Source organism: Brachypodium distachyon, chromosome 1 (genome assembly GCF_000005505.3).
Source record: "Brachypodium distachyon strain Bd21 chromosome 1, Brachypodium_distachyon_v3.0, whole genome shotgun sequence".
NCBI classification, from domain to species: domain Eukaryota; kingdom Viridiplantae; phylum Streptophyta; class Magnoliopsida; order Poales; family Poaceae; genus Brachypodium; species Brachypodium distachyon.
Genome location: NC_016131.3, coordinates 74,167,871 through 74,181,494, shown reverse-complemented (window position 1 = coordinate 74,181,494; position 13,624 = coordinate 74,167,871). Strand labels below are relative to the sequence as shown.

General features: G+C 49.8%; 3 protein-coding genes across 3 annotated transcripts; all 3 read right to left on the bottom strand.

Annotated features, from left to right (window-relative positions):
- Positions 1 to 280: 280 nt before the first annotated feature.
- LOC100828939 (transmembrane and coiled-coil domain-containing protein 4) lies at positions 281 to 4,397 on the bottom strand. Its single transcript, XM_003558940.4, has 15 exons — positions 3,986 to 4,397; positions 3,803 to 3,884; positions 3,232 to 3,621; positions 2,905 to 3,070; positions 2,649 to 2,801; positions 2,257 to 2,354; positions 2,051 to 2,142; positions 1,896 to 1,966; positions 1,681 to 1,816; positions 1,380 to 1,439; positions 1,217 to 1,299; positions 1,069 to 1,145; positions 864 to 934; positions 671 to 728; positions 281 to 598 (listed from the first exon to the last, which is right to left on the bottom strand). The coding sequence occupies exons 1-15, from the start codon at positions 4,222 to 4,224 to the stop codon at positions 470 to 472; spliced, it is 1,905 nt and encodes a 634-aa protein (XP_003558988.1). The 5' UTR covers positions 4,225 to 4,397; the 3' UTR covers positions 281 to 469.
- A 1,101-nt stretch (positions 4,398 to 5,498) lies between these two features.
- LOC100826415 (cytochrome P450 84A1) lies at positions 5,499 to 7,459 on the bottom strand. The gene is made up of 2 exons (XM_003562154.2): positions 6,347 to 7,459; positions 5,499 to 6,266 (listed from the first exon to the last, which is right to left on the bottom strand). The coding sequence occupies exons 1-2, from the start codon at positions 7,331 to 7,333 to the stop codon at positions 5,631 to 5,633; spliced, it is 1,623 nt and encodes a 540-aa protein (XP_003562202.1). The 5' UTR covers positions 7,334 to 7,459; the 3' UTR covers positions 5,499 to 5,630.
- A 2,677-nt stretch (positions 7,460 to 10,136) lies between these two features.
- LOC100826106 (probable receptor-like protein kinase At4g10390) lies at positions 10,137 to 11,718 on the bottom strand. Its single transcript, XM_010231015.3, has 2 exons — positions 11,184 to 11,718; positions 10,137 to 11,065 (listed from the first exon to the last, which is right to left on the bottom strand). Exons 1-2 carry the CDS (start codon positions 11,506 to 11,508, stop codon positions 10,338 to 10,340), a joined length of 1,053 nt encoding a protein of 350 aa, XP_010229317.1. The 5' UTR covers positions 11,509 to 11,718; the 3' UTR covers positions 10,137 to 10,337.
- Positions 11,719 to 13,624: the final 1,906 nt, after the last annotated feature.

The window sequence follows — 13,624 nt, the reverse complement described above, 5'->3', positions numbered from 1 at the left end:
TGTATCCGGAGACTGGTGGACCAGTTCACCATCTAACCATCTTGATTTTTTATTAACATCATAAAGTTTCTTATATACATACACTGAAATCTCTGTTGCTCATAGTCACACGCTGACATGTTACTGCTGGAATCGTCTTGAAAGAAAGAGCATGTTAATGTTGTAATGGTGGATGTATTTGGAGTTGTTGGGAGTGAGAATCGAGTGGCATATATAATGCTCAAATGCAATAGGGACTTGAGCTGATGTAAGGATGCGAGACAGAAGAAAATCACGAAGCAACAGAATGCAAGTGCTGCACACAGATTTGCACACTATATATAGCACGAGGCTGACTAGTTTGTCGCAACAACACTTGCGTGCAGTAAAAACTCATACGGTTTACTATATACAAAATGTACACGCTTCTTCTCGGATTCGTTAGGTCTTAACTCGCATATTTTCTCTAGGCGACTGTTACATCTGTATGTTATTTGCTGCTAACTGCTGTAAAAGGGATAAAAACAGGGTAATAGGTATTTAGCTCAAGATGCTCCAGGATCTGTTGCGCCGCCGACAGGTAGGAGGAATGGCCATCAACAAGCTCAGTAACATCAACCTGTAGGCATTATGCAAAAGTTATACAATGAGAAACTTGAGTAGGCACAAGAAGGGCGATCAACACACTTACATTTTCAACACCAGGAACATCAACAGCCTGGATTCCAGCCAATCCTTGGGTTAGTAGACTGCATGAAGTTGACTGGATTAGTGAGTCGTAGAGAAAAAGATAGTGATACTAAACTGTTCTGGCGAATGATAATCTGATCTAAAACATGGTTTCAAAGGCTGTATTGTAAGCAAAAAGACGCACGTCCGTTTACCTTGCGCGGAAGGTGACACCGAGGATCCAGTCGTCTTTGGAGTATACATTCACAAATCTTCCAGCAACCATCTGTGGTGATGAGCAGGGGTATATTAAGTCATGCAAACCGTGTGTCAAGTGGTGCTTGAGTACGACAGGCATGAAATTGAATACTACAATGTTTCTGCTCTCAGAATGGAGAAAAATGGTTGTTGTCATGGTACCTTTCTGGCAGGCTCCCACCGCTCGCCTTTCACCGAGACTGGTGCGCCTAGCAGTACAACCCTCTCAACAAGTCCCTCTGCTTCCATCGAAACAAGTGAGCAAACTTGCAATGCACCAAAAATATGGAGATAATTGCAGAGCAGGTACCGTTATCACTTGATAAAGCAAGCTCCTGTAAACACTTGAATATGACGCGTGCCCCTAGTGAAAACCCAACGAGGGTAACAGGCCTGAGAGGAATTCGGTGTCAGAAGAGAAACAATCCAATGAACTAGCTGCACTCAGTAAAATGTGTTGCAGGTGGAATGACCTGTTCCCTTGCAATCCCTTTAGAAGCACTTCAGCAAGCATTTTCCCTGCCTTATCTGATCTGAAAGGGAATAATTGGTTAGTTAAGTAAAAAAATTGCTGCGATGAATAAAAAGGCTGCGATCTACATAGAGTGTGTGTAATACCATGTTATAGAGTCATTCTAAAGAAAGCATTGCAACGTCACTACCTTCCAGTATTTGAATAGAGACATCTGCCCTAAAATCAAGCAAAAACCACCAATACTACTAAAACCAGCAAGAACAACACGCTATGTGAAAGCTACTGGAGCTTGCAGGTACCTGTCAATAGCAACGGACCATTTGCTATCAATAAAATCTGTAGCCGCGAGCAGAGTAGCAGGCCACGCAAATGCTGCAAGAAAGCCACTTAAGACTGTTCTCATCGCGCCCTGCTTCATCAATTCCAGAGCAAGCCCTGCATCAATAGCTATGTATGTTAGATAAAGGCATCATGCAGAGGGGAAACTAGAGATGTACAAAGCTATAAACATTACTTGATGTCAACCAATCTTGTATTGCTGTACTCACTGCGATTATATGCTTAGACTCCCATTGGAGAATGTACCTGCCAGTCATTAGTTTTAAACATGTTAGATGAAGTACAGCAATTGCAATCCAGAAAAGGGACATGTCAAAAACCATTTTAGACCTCTCTAGGTTATCCTTCCATCCTTCCCAAGGTCTACTATAGTCCTCCTCATCAAAAGCAAATCCAGAAATCAAGATGCCAATTGCAAGACGCTGAAAGGGCGAATCACAGTTATAGAGATCAAATTAGTTTGGTTACTTAAAGGATGGATGGCATTCTAGTGACATGGAATCTGCTATGATATCAGAAAGAGATGAAGAACTCACACCCTGATTATGGTTTTCACCAATAGGTTTGAACTCAAATTCTTTTACACTCCCAATTCTTCTGGCCATTTTGGTCCCCGTCAAGCCAGCTCCAGCAGCTAATATACAAAGATCATTCCAAGGACATGAATAAATAAGTAGAAATATTTCTGCACTGCACAGATATTTTCATTTATCCATTCATACTCTCTTTTGGGATCATACGTTGCATCTTCTACTTGCAATCCATCTAATCTCTTAATTGCAAAATGTACAAATGAGGTGTGATACTATAGTTTGTAACTCACATAAAAAACAGGGAAAGTGAGACTACAAGGGGTTTGGAAAAAAACGTCGCCAGAAGATACAAAAGCTCAAATAACATCACCAGAAGGGTTTGGATTTAGACCTACCTCCAAATGATGCAGCCACGGCCACAGAGCCAGCAACAGATCCTGCAGCAGTAGCCATAGCAGCAAATCCGCTGGCTCCAATAACAGGGACAAGTGTGCCAAGCGTTGGAGCAAGAGCACCAAATCCTGCAGCAATTGCTGGAGCGGCTAAACCTGTCTTGCAAAGGGGAATATCAACCACCTGGAGTAGTATGTGCAACAGAAACTAATGAAGATGTTTTGCATCTAAACAGAATTTCGAAGAATTCTTTCCTACCCCCAGTTATAGCCAGCAATGCTCCTCCAGTCAAAGCAGCTGCACCAATGATTCCTCCACGCTTCCATTTCTCCCATTTGCTTTTAGGGGATGCATTTTCTCCTGATTGCTCTTGTTCTTTTGCTGCTGCCATAGCAGAGCATGCAACCATTACCTCAATAGCTTCCTACAATACCAGAATAGTTGATCACAAAATTATGCAACACAGCCTGAAAACGCATGTGTATGTTTGGTTTCCTTTTTGTTGGATGATCTCAGAGTACGTTAAGTGAAATTATAAAGGTAATGATCACTATGCTGCACTGAGAAAGAATAGTAGGTACAAACCATTTTGATCCACTTCACATCAAGCCATGTTGCTAGTAACCGAAGAGCAACACGATGCCGGGCGTCATAACCCTTCCTGAAGCGAGAGGACTTCCTGTCCTCTTCCTCTTGCGATACAGGTTTATCAGCCACGCAAGCAGAGAGAAGCGCGAACAAGAGCGTCATCTTACGGTGATTGTTGGCAGGAAGATCATCCAATGACAACTTATCGACTCCCAGCAAGTCCACAGGAGGCACAGCACCTTGATCACCCTCTTTGACTGTTTCATCCACAACAGTGTCACTGGCCAGACTCATGATCATCACATCAACTCCTTTTGCCAATGCAAGTTCCTGATCGGATTCATGTGAGGAGCTCTCGCCATCTTCTTCGAAGATTATCCTCAGAAACTACAAAATGGAAGTGCATTGAGATGCTGTGAAGTATGAACCATAACTTGGTAGAACAAGATGCTGTGTATCGAGTGCTTAATCGGTTATCCCAATCCAACTCTGAAATCCCCAAATGTGCTCTTCAGAGCTGATGGTGACTGAGCAGAGGAGCGGATGGAAACGTGAGGAAGGGTCGTACCGCGCCGATGTGATGCTTGGCCTCTGGCGACGCCGCCGTTTCCTCCAGCCCCGCCCACGCCGCGGGGTCGATCTCCAGGAACCTGACAAACCCCGATCCCCAAGTAAGTAAAACGGAAGCGTGCGCGTGCGTCGCAGAATCCACAGGCGTTCATCTCACTAAAATTTGAGGGGGGAGCCGGACCTGAAGACGGGGCGGAGGAGGCCGCGGGAGTCGTGCGTCCAGAGCTCCGCGTCGGCGGCGGCGTCCTCTCCGCTGCCGGCGGAGCTGCTGCTGCCGCTGGCGCGCTCGTCGTCGGAGGCGGAGGCAGAGGCGGAGGGGGAGCCGAGGAGGACGGACTGGTGGATCTGCGCCTGGCGGAGCGCGAGCGCCAGCAGGGCCCCCGCCGCGTAGCGCTGCGTCGGCGTCAGCGCCGTCGCCATGGGGCGGCTGGGCTTGGACGGCGCTTTGGCGGCACACGAGTCGCGTGGCAGTCGGCAGCTGGGGTTTGGGGATTTTTGTGGAGAGGAGACCTTGGGCTGCTCGCCTTCGCTTGGCGTAGCCGGCGCCGCTGCCGCCGGCAGCGGTTTTTATATGCTGTGCTCTCAGAGAGAGACGGTCAAATTTTGCTGGTGGTTTGAAATTTTCGGATGATTTGCGGTGATACCGAGGCTTAGTTTGCCATTGCTGAACTGTGTATTTATAATTTGTTGTTAAAAAATACACGCAAAAATAAGAAGGTACTCACCTCAACGTGACGATGGTCATATCGAACTAGAGGAAGGATCCAAGGGATGTGAACATGCTCTCCAAGATGAGGTCTACGCCGTCGTCTCACTCTCTAGTGTCCCCGCTAGCGGCAGTAGCTTTTTACGAAGAAGTTTTAGCTTATTGGAAGACCTAGCTCGCTTTGTGGTTAGCCATTGTTGCCGCGAGTCTTAACTCTGTAGCCCATGAATTGACACAACTTGCAAAGTATAATACTATGAGTTCTTGGTTTAGTTGCCCTCCTCCTAGCATTTTACTTCTTCTCCTTGAGAATGTAACAATTGTTTCTACATGGTGGCACGACCTGGTTTGGTTTAGTTCAGTCCCGTGTCAAGTCGGAAGGATGGTTTCGTTGTGTACCAAAATTTGTTTACTAATAGTACACCTTATGTGTACAAAGATGACACTGAGGTGAGGCAGCTAAAACAAAGGCAGACAATCTTTTTTTCTTAACGATCAAGGCAGGCGCTTTGCCGTTTCATTAAAGAAGAAGAGAAGTGCCGAACTTATAGAAGAAAATGAAAAAAAAATAGAAAAAAAAAATCCGATGTTGAAGACCACAGCTGGCTGTACAACAACCTGCCACCTCATTGTAAACTCACTTGATTCTCAAATTCGCAGCTTGCATAAGCCTTGCTCTGTGTAGAATTTACGTGGGGAGCTTTGGACAGAGAAGCCGGGCCTGTTTGGTTGGAGTCCTGAACAAAATGCATGATAAAAACAGCCGACTGGTCAGGCAGATGGTGAGGGTGAACTCGGGCCAGCAATTTAGGAGGCCTGACTCAGGCAGCTGCTGCCTGGGCGGACACCAAGCAAACAAGCGCGTGCGCACGTCCGGCTGCCCCTCAGGCTAGGCTACCACGCTCAGGACGCAATCCAAACACCCCCGCAGTCTGTAAGGAACGCTGAGCGGCACATTTTATTTTGAAACTCTATTAGTACACCATACACAACGCGGCTTACGCATTACACAGCGGCTAGGTTCATCGACTCCAGACTCCAGAGACAACAATTTCAGAAGCACTCTCTCTGCCGCAGCCAAATAATAAAGCCTACATTACAGTACAGATGAAACTCGAAATCAGAGCGAGCAAGTGAGGCGGAGCTTGGGCACGGCACGGAGCCTGACGGCACGGGGCAACGTGAGCCCGAACACGTCGCCCATGTCGAGCTCCTCCGGCTTCACCCCGTCGGGCAGCGCCCACTCGAAGGCGTGGAGGAGGCGCGCGAGGGCGAGCTCCATCTCGTACATCCCGAACACCATGGCCGGGCACGCCCTGCGCCCGGACCCAAAGGGCAGGAGCTCGAAGCACCCGCCCTTGAGGTCCACGTGTGCCGCTTCCCCCACGAACCGCGCCGGTCGGAACGTGTCGGCGTCGAGCCCCCACGCCGACCGGTCCCGGCCGATGGCCCACAGGTTGACGATCACGCGGGACCTCCTTGGCACGGTGTACCCGCCCACGACGCAGTCTGTCATGGACTCGTGAAGGAGCAGCGGGACCGGCGGGTGGAGCCGGAGCGTCTCCTTCACGATGCATCTTAGGAAGGGTAGGCTGTCTGGCGTGTTGATGTCGGTCTCTTCCACGGTGCGGTCCAGGCCGATAGTCTCTGTTAGTTCCTGCTGGACGCGGCGGAGGTCGTTGGGGCTTCGCAGCAGCTCCGCCATCGCCCACTCCATCGCCGCCGCCACCGTCTCCGTCCCGCCGAACATGAAATCCTTAAATGCATTTATGAATCAATCAATGCCACTACATAATTTCAATTTCCAACATGTATGCAGGTGGATTGTGTATGTACCATTATGATCGCCTTAATGTTGTCCCTGGTAAGCCGGAGGCCGTCGTCGTCGTTGTCCCCGTCATCCTTGATCTTCCCGGCAGCGGCCAGGTCGTCGTCGTCGAGGAACGCGAACATGTCATCCACCATGTCAGCATCCACGTCACCCTTCCTCTTCTTCCCCTCCACATGCTCATCAATGATCCCATCAACCAGCTCATCCAAGCCGCCCCTCGCCCTACGCAGCCTCCCATTGACGCCGCGTAGCCCATCCACCCACCGGAGCCACGGGAAGAAGTCGCCGACGCTGAACACCCCCATGAGCTCAGAGAACTCATGCAGCCGTTCCACAAGCTCCTCCTGCCGCCGCCCACGGGACTCTCCAGCACCGAACGCCGCACGGAACACGACATTCTTCGTGAGCACGAACATGAGCTCCCCGACATCCACAACCTCACCACCGGAGCCCGAGCTCTCAGCAATGGCGCGGACGAGCGCGGCGGACTCGTCGCGGACGGCGAGCCAGGACTGGCTGCGGCGGCTGCTGAAGAGCCTGGTGGAGCTGAGCCGGCGCACCTGGCGCCAGAAGCGGCCGTAGGGGGCGAAGGCCATGTCGGCGCGGCCGTAGGTCAGGTAGGCCACGGCGGCGCTGGCCGGGCGGCCGGAGAAGGCGGCGTCCTGGACGCTGAGCACCTCGCGCGCGTGGGCCGGGGAAGAGACCACCACGGCGTGCACGCGGCCCAGCCGGAGGTGGAAGAGGCCGCCGTGCCGGCCCGCCAGCGCCGCCAGCCCACGGTGCGTCAGCCGGCCCATCATCAGCATGTTGCCGATGACCGGCAACGGCCATGGTCCTGGTGGCAGCGGTGGGCCCCGAGGTGTCAGACGGAGGCGCAGCAGTGGGACTGACAGAGTGGCGGCGGCCAGTGCGAGCCACAGAAGAAGAAGAAGGGATGAGGAGGAGGAGTAGTACTCGGCCTGGAACAACTGCTGCATCATGTTGTTTGCCATTGTCGTTGGAGCTTGGTAATAGCTTAAGGGATTGTTGTGCTGGTGAGAAATGGAAGAGGAATGGGGAGCTTATTTATAGTCGATTGGGTCATTTCGTTTTACAAGGAAAGATTAACTAGCACTGAATCTTGGGGTTGATTCATTCAGTTTCCAATCTTCTTTCTGCAATTGTTGTGGCCGTTGATTCCACAACTTCATGGGTAAAAGCGTCGGTTGAGCAATTGAGAAACAGATGATCCAACAGCTAGCGCTTAGTAGAGAAGGAAAACAGGAGCGAAATCTCGTTACAGCTGTCCTGCATTTGGTTCCAGATTTTCATGGGCAAAAGCGTCGGTTGTGACTACACTGAACGATCTAACAACGTAGATAACCGACTCTTTAAACTATGAAGAAACCTAAGAAAATACTAAATTAGTATTGAAATACATGGACTGAGAAGCCAACAACATGAATGCATACATGGTACATGCATCCAGTGATGAGATGTAGATTGCCATGATATCTTTGGATATCTAAGACAGTAAGACCACAACTAATAAAGATGGAAAGAACAAATACACGGACTAAACTAGCACAATACACCTGTGTTACCACGGTCAAAACAGTAGACCACGTGTTTAATGAATCTGTTTTGCTATTTTTTAGCTGATTGAGAAATAACTATTTCTTAGTTGATGATAACAACCTTTTGATTCAATCATTGAGATTCGTGTAAGATTAATGTGTAGGTCTGATGGATAAGAAAATCTTCATTAAATGGTTACGATTGTCGACTGAGAAATAACTATTTCTTACGCAACTTAGAAATAGACGTTCCCTTAATGCCATTGTATTATGGGTGTGGCTATATCTCACACGAGTGAATTTAAAGAAAAAAAATTAAATCTAAGTTGACGAATCAGATCGGTCGGATTGGTATATAGATCTATGCCATGTTATTATTCTTTTTTCATTGTTCGTACCGAATCTTAAAACACAAGTCATATTTAAAGACCGAAAAATCGACTTATCTCAGACTAAAAATCAGACTTTGTGTTTTATTTCGAATCTTAAAACACAAATCATATTTAAAGGTTGAGAAATCGACTTATCTCTTGGACTAAAAGTCAGATTTGTCTCGGCAAATATTGTCTCAATTGTCTGTGCCAAGAATTCGGAAGGAATAATGCGTCAGGCCCAGGTCATAGAGTAATTTGAGCTAAGGAGCCAAGATACTGGCGGGGATTTTCCTCCGCTGTCTCAAAACTTCAAAAGCCTACACCGCTCTAGTATACCAGGCCCAGACCAATACCACACGGCCCAACAACTCGAAACAAAAACAAAAAATGTTACCCAGAAAAAAAGTGCTCCCCTAAGAAGGCATAATCATCCGTGCAAAAAGGTGTGTTCCTGATCGATTTTAAGCAAGGAATTTGCTATGCATCTACTCCAATCAGAAAGATGGCCATTTCGCCCGTTGTGTGTAGAAACTCATTATCGCTGCGAGAATGATCGTGGCCGGTGGCGATCATCCATCGAACGGCGGCGATCATCCGTAGCCTCACCATCAACGGTGCAAACCTACAAACCAGATGGTGCCTCCCGAAAGAGAAGCTTCCGGTCAAGGTTAACCTGGATGGCTAGCTGAATGGGTCCTTTGTGTCTCGAGCAAACAACGGGTCGATGGATGTATTGGAAGAGATGTCTTAAAAGTAGAGTATTTTTTTTTTCTGTTGATTAATTATAAATCATAAGAGAAAATGGCGCCGTTTGCATCAAACAAGAAACGGATCAAACTGGCACGATGCAATAAAAGGCAACGATATAGATTGAACTATAACTAAAGCGATCGAATCATGTTGTAAACAAAAGCCCCTAAAAGCAAACCGCTCGGTCACCAGTGCAAATTATTGCAGAGGGCCGATCGAGCTAGATCATGGCCTCACAGGAGGCAATAATTAATCAACTAAGCTATAGCAAGCATTTCAGTTAGTTATAGTCGTCTTGTTCTTCCCATCAGAGATAGTACCATATATCAAGCCAATTTATTAATCCTTCCTCCTGCCGGAGCGGTGGTTGAGCCGTACGTATCTAGCAAAGCCGTCACCGGCGCCAGGCTAGTTTTCTAGTCGCCATGAGTATGTATGTGTATAGTGCGGTCCTCGCAGACAACCAAAACGTTGAGGCCGACGGACGCCCCGAATATATGAGCAATGGGCGCATGCATATATATTGAGAAGCAAAAAGAAAATGCATGGTGCACTAGGCTACAAGGTTTCGTTTTCCGAAAACTAAAAGGAAGAATGGCAGCACAAGGGTACCTACTGTGCTACGCATGCAGGGGCAGGGTATGGGGTTCCGGTGGTTTGGCTGCGCAATCACGACCGGGACGTACGACCCACCGGCGACCCGGCCGTGCATGCAAATGTATATGCGGTGCCCATTACCGGCGTCGAGAGGCATGGCTACTCACCCGCCGCCCGGCCGTCGCCCTCGGACGCGACATATATATGTATCCGACTATTCGTACATAAAAGTATTGTACCATAACACGCATAATGCATATATATATACATGTAAATTCATGCGGGGATACGCACGGCATGCAATTTCTGGTGTGTGATTTATTTTCCTTCCCTTTTCACGTATAAGAGCGGTAAAATTATTAAGTTTCCAGTCATTTTATGTTAGGTGTGTGTCGGCAGTGTACGCGCGTATGTGTGCTCTTCTATTTCTTGGAAACGAATATGTTTAGCTTATTAAACATGATCACCCCTACTCCTCCATTATGCACATCCACGAACCCCATGATCACCACAAGACCAAAGAAAAACAGAAAAGCAGATTATTCCTCTAGCTTAATTTTATCCTCGGGTTACAGGTCGCTATCCGAACCAACCATTTTTATTTGCTTAACTTGTTCTCTGTTGGTACACCACAAGTGCTTTGTTCCTCACCAAACCCAATTGCGGGAGCGGGAGGACGTCGGCCGGGATGCTTGCCACGTCAGATCTCTGTGCACCGATCAACCGTCTAATTCTTGCCGCGCGCACGTCTCAGGTGTCATGGCTTGCCTCCGCCGTCCGATCTTCTCCAGGGTTCGGACCACGTCGGCCATCGACGGCCGGAGCGCCGGGTTCTCCCCGACGCACGCCGTCGCCAACCCTGCCACGACGGCCGCCTCTTCTGCGTTGTAATGACACCCTAACCTCTTATCGACGAGCTTTCGCACGTCATAGACCCTAGGGCCACCAGGTTTGATCACAGGCGCGACGAGGGACGTGAGGAGCCGACCGTCGTCGACGCGGAAGGGCGGCGCACCGGTGAGCAGCTCGAGGAGCAACACGCCGAAACTATACACATCGCTCTTCTTGGTCACCAGCCCGGACCGGAGGTAGTGCGGGTCCACGTACCCGGGCGACCCTACCATGACGCCGCCACGTGGCGAGGTTGGGCGGACGGAGGCCGAGAAGCCCGCGTGGGCGGAGCCGAAGTCGCAGAGCCTGGCGTCCATGGCCGCGTCCAGCAGCACGTTGGAGGCCTTGACGTCGCCGTGCACCACCTGCGGCTCGCAGGCCTCGTGGAGGTACTCCAGCGCCCGCGCCACCTGCAGCGCCACGCGCAGCCGCCACGCCCACGGCATCGGCACCGGCCCCGGCGAGGAAGCTCCGCCGCCCTGCGGATAATTGATCCCGTGGAGGTGGTCGTGGAGGCTGCCGTTGGGCGCGAGCTCCAGCACGAGCACGCCTTCGTCTGCCATGCCATCGAAGCAACATGTTATTCATGGCGCATATTATCGAACACGCTCCGGGCACGGAGCTAGCTGAGCTCTGTGTAGGCCATGGCCATGGCGGAGAGCGCAATTAGTTACCGGTTTGGTCGCAGAAGGCGAGGAGGCGGACGATGTGGGGGTGGCGGGCGCGGAGGAGGGCGTGGAGCTCGTGGCGGAAGGCGCGGCGGAGGCGCTGGCTGCCGCGGTGGACCTTGACGGCGGCGAGCTGCTGGGCGGGGAGGCGGCCGAGGTAGACGGTGCTGGAGCCGCCCTCGCCGACCACGGCCGACGTGAAGTTCCCCGTCATGGCCTCCACCTCGGCCCACGTCAGCTGCCTCACCGCGCCGCCCTTGTCGGCGCCGTTGAGGACGGCGGCTCGGGTGGAGCAGCAGAGGAGCGGGAACCTGTGCCTGTGCAGCAGCATCGCGCGTCTCCCCTGTTCTCGATCAAACGAACTGTTCTGATGCTGCTGCTGGATTGCTAATTGGTTTCAGGGATATGGTGCGACGTCGTGCACTTAATATAGTACTCCTGCAATACAATAGTTACAAGACAGAAATACGGAGCAGTTAAGAGCATCTCCTCTTTGGAGAATGGCGACAGGATTACTGATTCGTTGATCACATTTTACTAGTACACTCCAGTAGGAGGAGTATATATTTAGTCATCAAATTAAAGTCAAACTGACTGACCGAAGAAGAAGGAGTCAGCATCGTTGAGAACCCCACCAGCTGCAGGGTGGCCGACGCATTACGGACGCACGATCATGACCTTCCAACCGGATTTTGTCCTTCGTCCAGTCTTAAGTACTGTATAAAACATCCATCAGAAAGCTGGTTCCACCTCCTAAAAAAAAAGAGCTGGTTCCAGGCAGGAATCTGCAAGTCGATCGATCGGTTTGCAATGATACATGTAGACAATGGGACAATTCAAGCGCACGCACGGCACGCTGCCTGATTCGGGCTGCATGCACGGAAACGCCCCGTGCAAACTGAATGTTCGAAAGGACACATTTATAGCTAGCTACTAGTAGTGCAAATCCAGCGTACGTACCGGCCGGCAGCATCAAGTTTGGCACACACGGTCGGTCGGTCGGTCGATGCATGGATCGTATACATTCTCGCAGAGTTCCACCGATCAGATTTCCTGGATTGCACAGTATAGCTCACACCACGGGCAGTGGCAGAGGCATGAAAAAAAATAGGAAGATCAGAATAGAATAGAATGGATGATTTATTAGGAAGCCCAAAGCATAAAAAAAAATTATAGATAAAATTGCAAAGGTTACCCAAGTGGTTAATCAAAATTACAAATCATAGGGGGGGCTAAGGCCTTTGCTGCCCAAGTCCTACCTCCGCCACTGACCACAAGGTACGTTGCCACGGTCGTATCGTCGTCCGTCAGGTCCTGCCCCCGCCACTGACCACAGGGTACGTTGCCACGGTCGTATCGTTGTCCGCCACCCTGTTTGCTCTTTATTGCATGCTTTTCGTGTCTCGTTTCCATTGGCAAAACGAAAATGAACTCCGGACGAAATTATTTCACAAATCTAACCCTTCCGTATAGCACCTAACATCTAGACGTTAAGCTCTGAATCATAGCAACACTCACTTAGGCGTTATGCCACTGCCAGCGTGGACAAGACGGACCCCACCCACGGTGGCATAGCGCCGGCGGGAGAGGCACAATTCTTGCCCCATTTTTGCTGTTGGGGAAGTAGCGCCACATACTCCGGCGCTACGGCATGAAGCATGGCACCGTACAGAAGAAGGGCATGTTGGGTCCGGGCTGGTCGAGTTTGGCCACGTTGGCAGGGGTATAGCGCCTAAAGAAGAGGCGTTATGCTATAGAGGTTAGCGTCTAGACAACGGGTGCTATGCAAAAGGGTTAGATTTGTGAAATAATTTCGCTCGGAGTTCATTTTTTAAATTTCTTTTGACTTGAGGTTAGTTTTGTGGTTTTCCACATTTCCATCGGGTCTGACGGTTACCTAACCCGGACCATACATGCGGCCAAGTCACATCGGATTATTATTTTTGTAACCAAGAAAAACCATCTGAAAAGGCAAATTATAATCGAACTGGTATCGGGCCGTACGTCGCCATCCAACGTGTGTGTCGTTCAAAGTAAAACTCGACGGTTCAAATCACACCAGGGCCCCCACGAATGGCATCCTCCGAGTACGACAGGTGGGCCATAGATTGGCGGCGGGCCCACGAGATATCTTGGGTGTGTGTACGTATCAGAACAATATGCCGCCAGCCAAAACTTTGATCCAAATTTCACTAGCTTGGCCGTATTTTTGACCAATGTTTGCTAAGAAGAAACAAGTTATTTATGGCAATGATCATAGAAACAACTCAACAAAGAGTGACATTTGAAACCGATATCATTGATTTAGCTCCCAATTAGCCCGTCAAAAGTTTAGCTCCCAAACGGCCCCAATCCTATACTATACACCTATACACCGTTAACGTTGTCTGCTGTTTGCCGTCTTCACGCTCCCATGTTGGACGTTGGAACATCAGTTCGTCCCAATG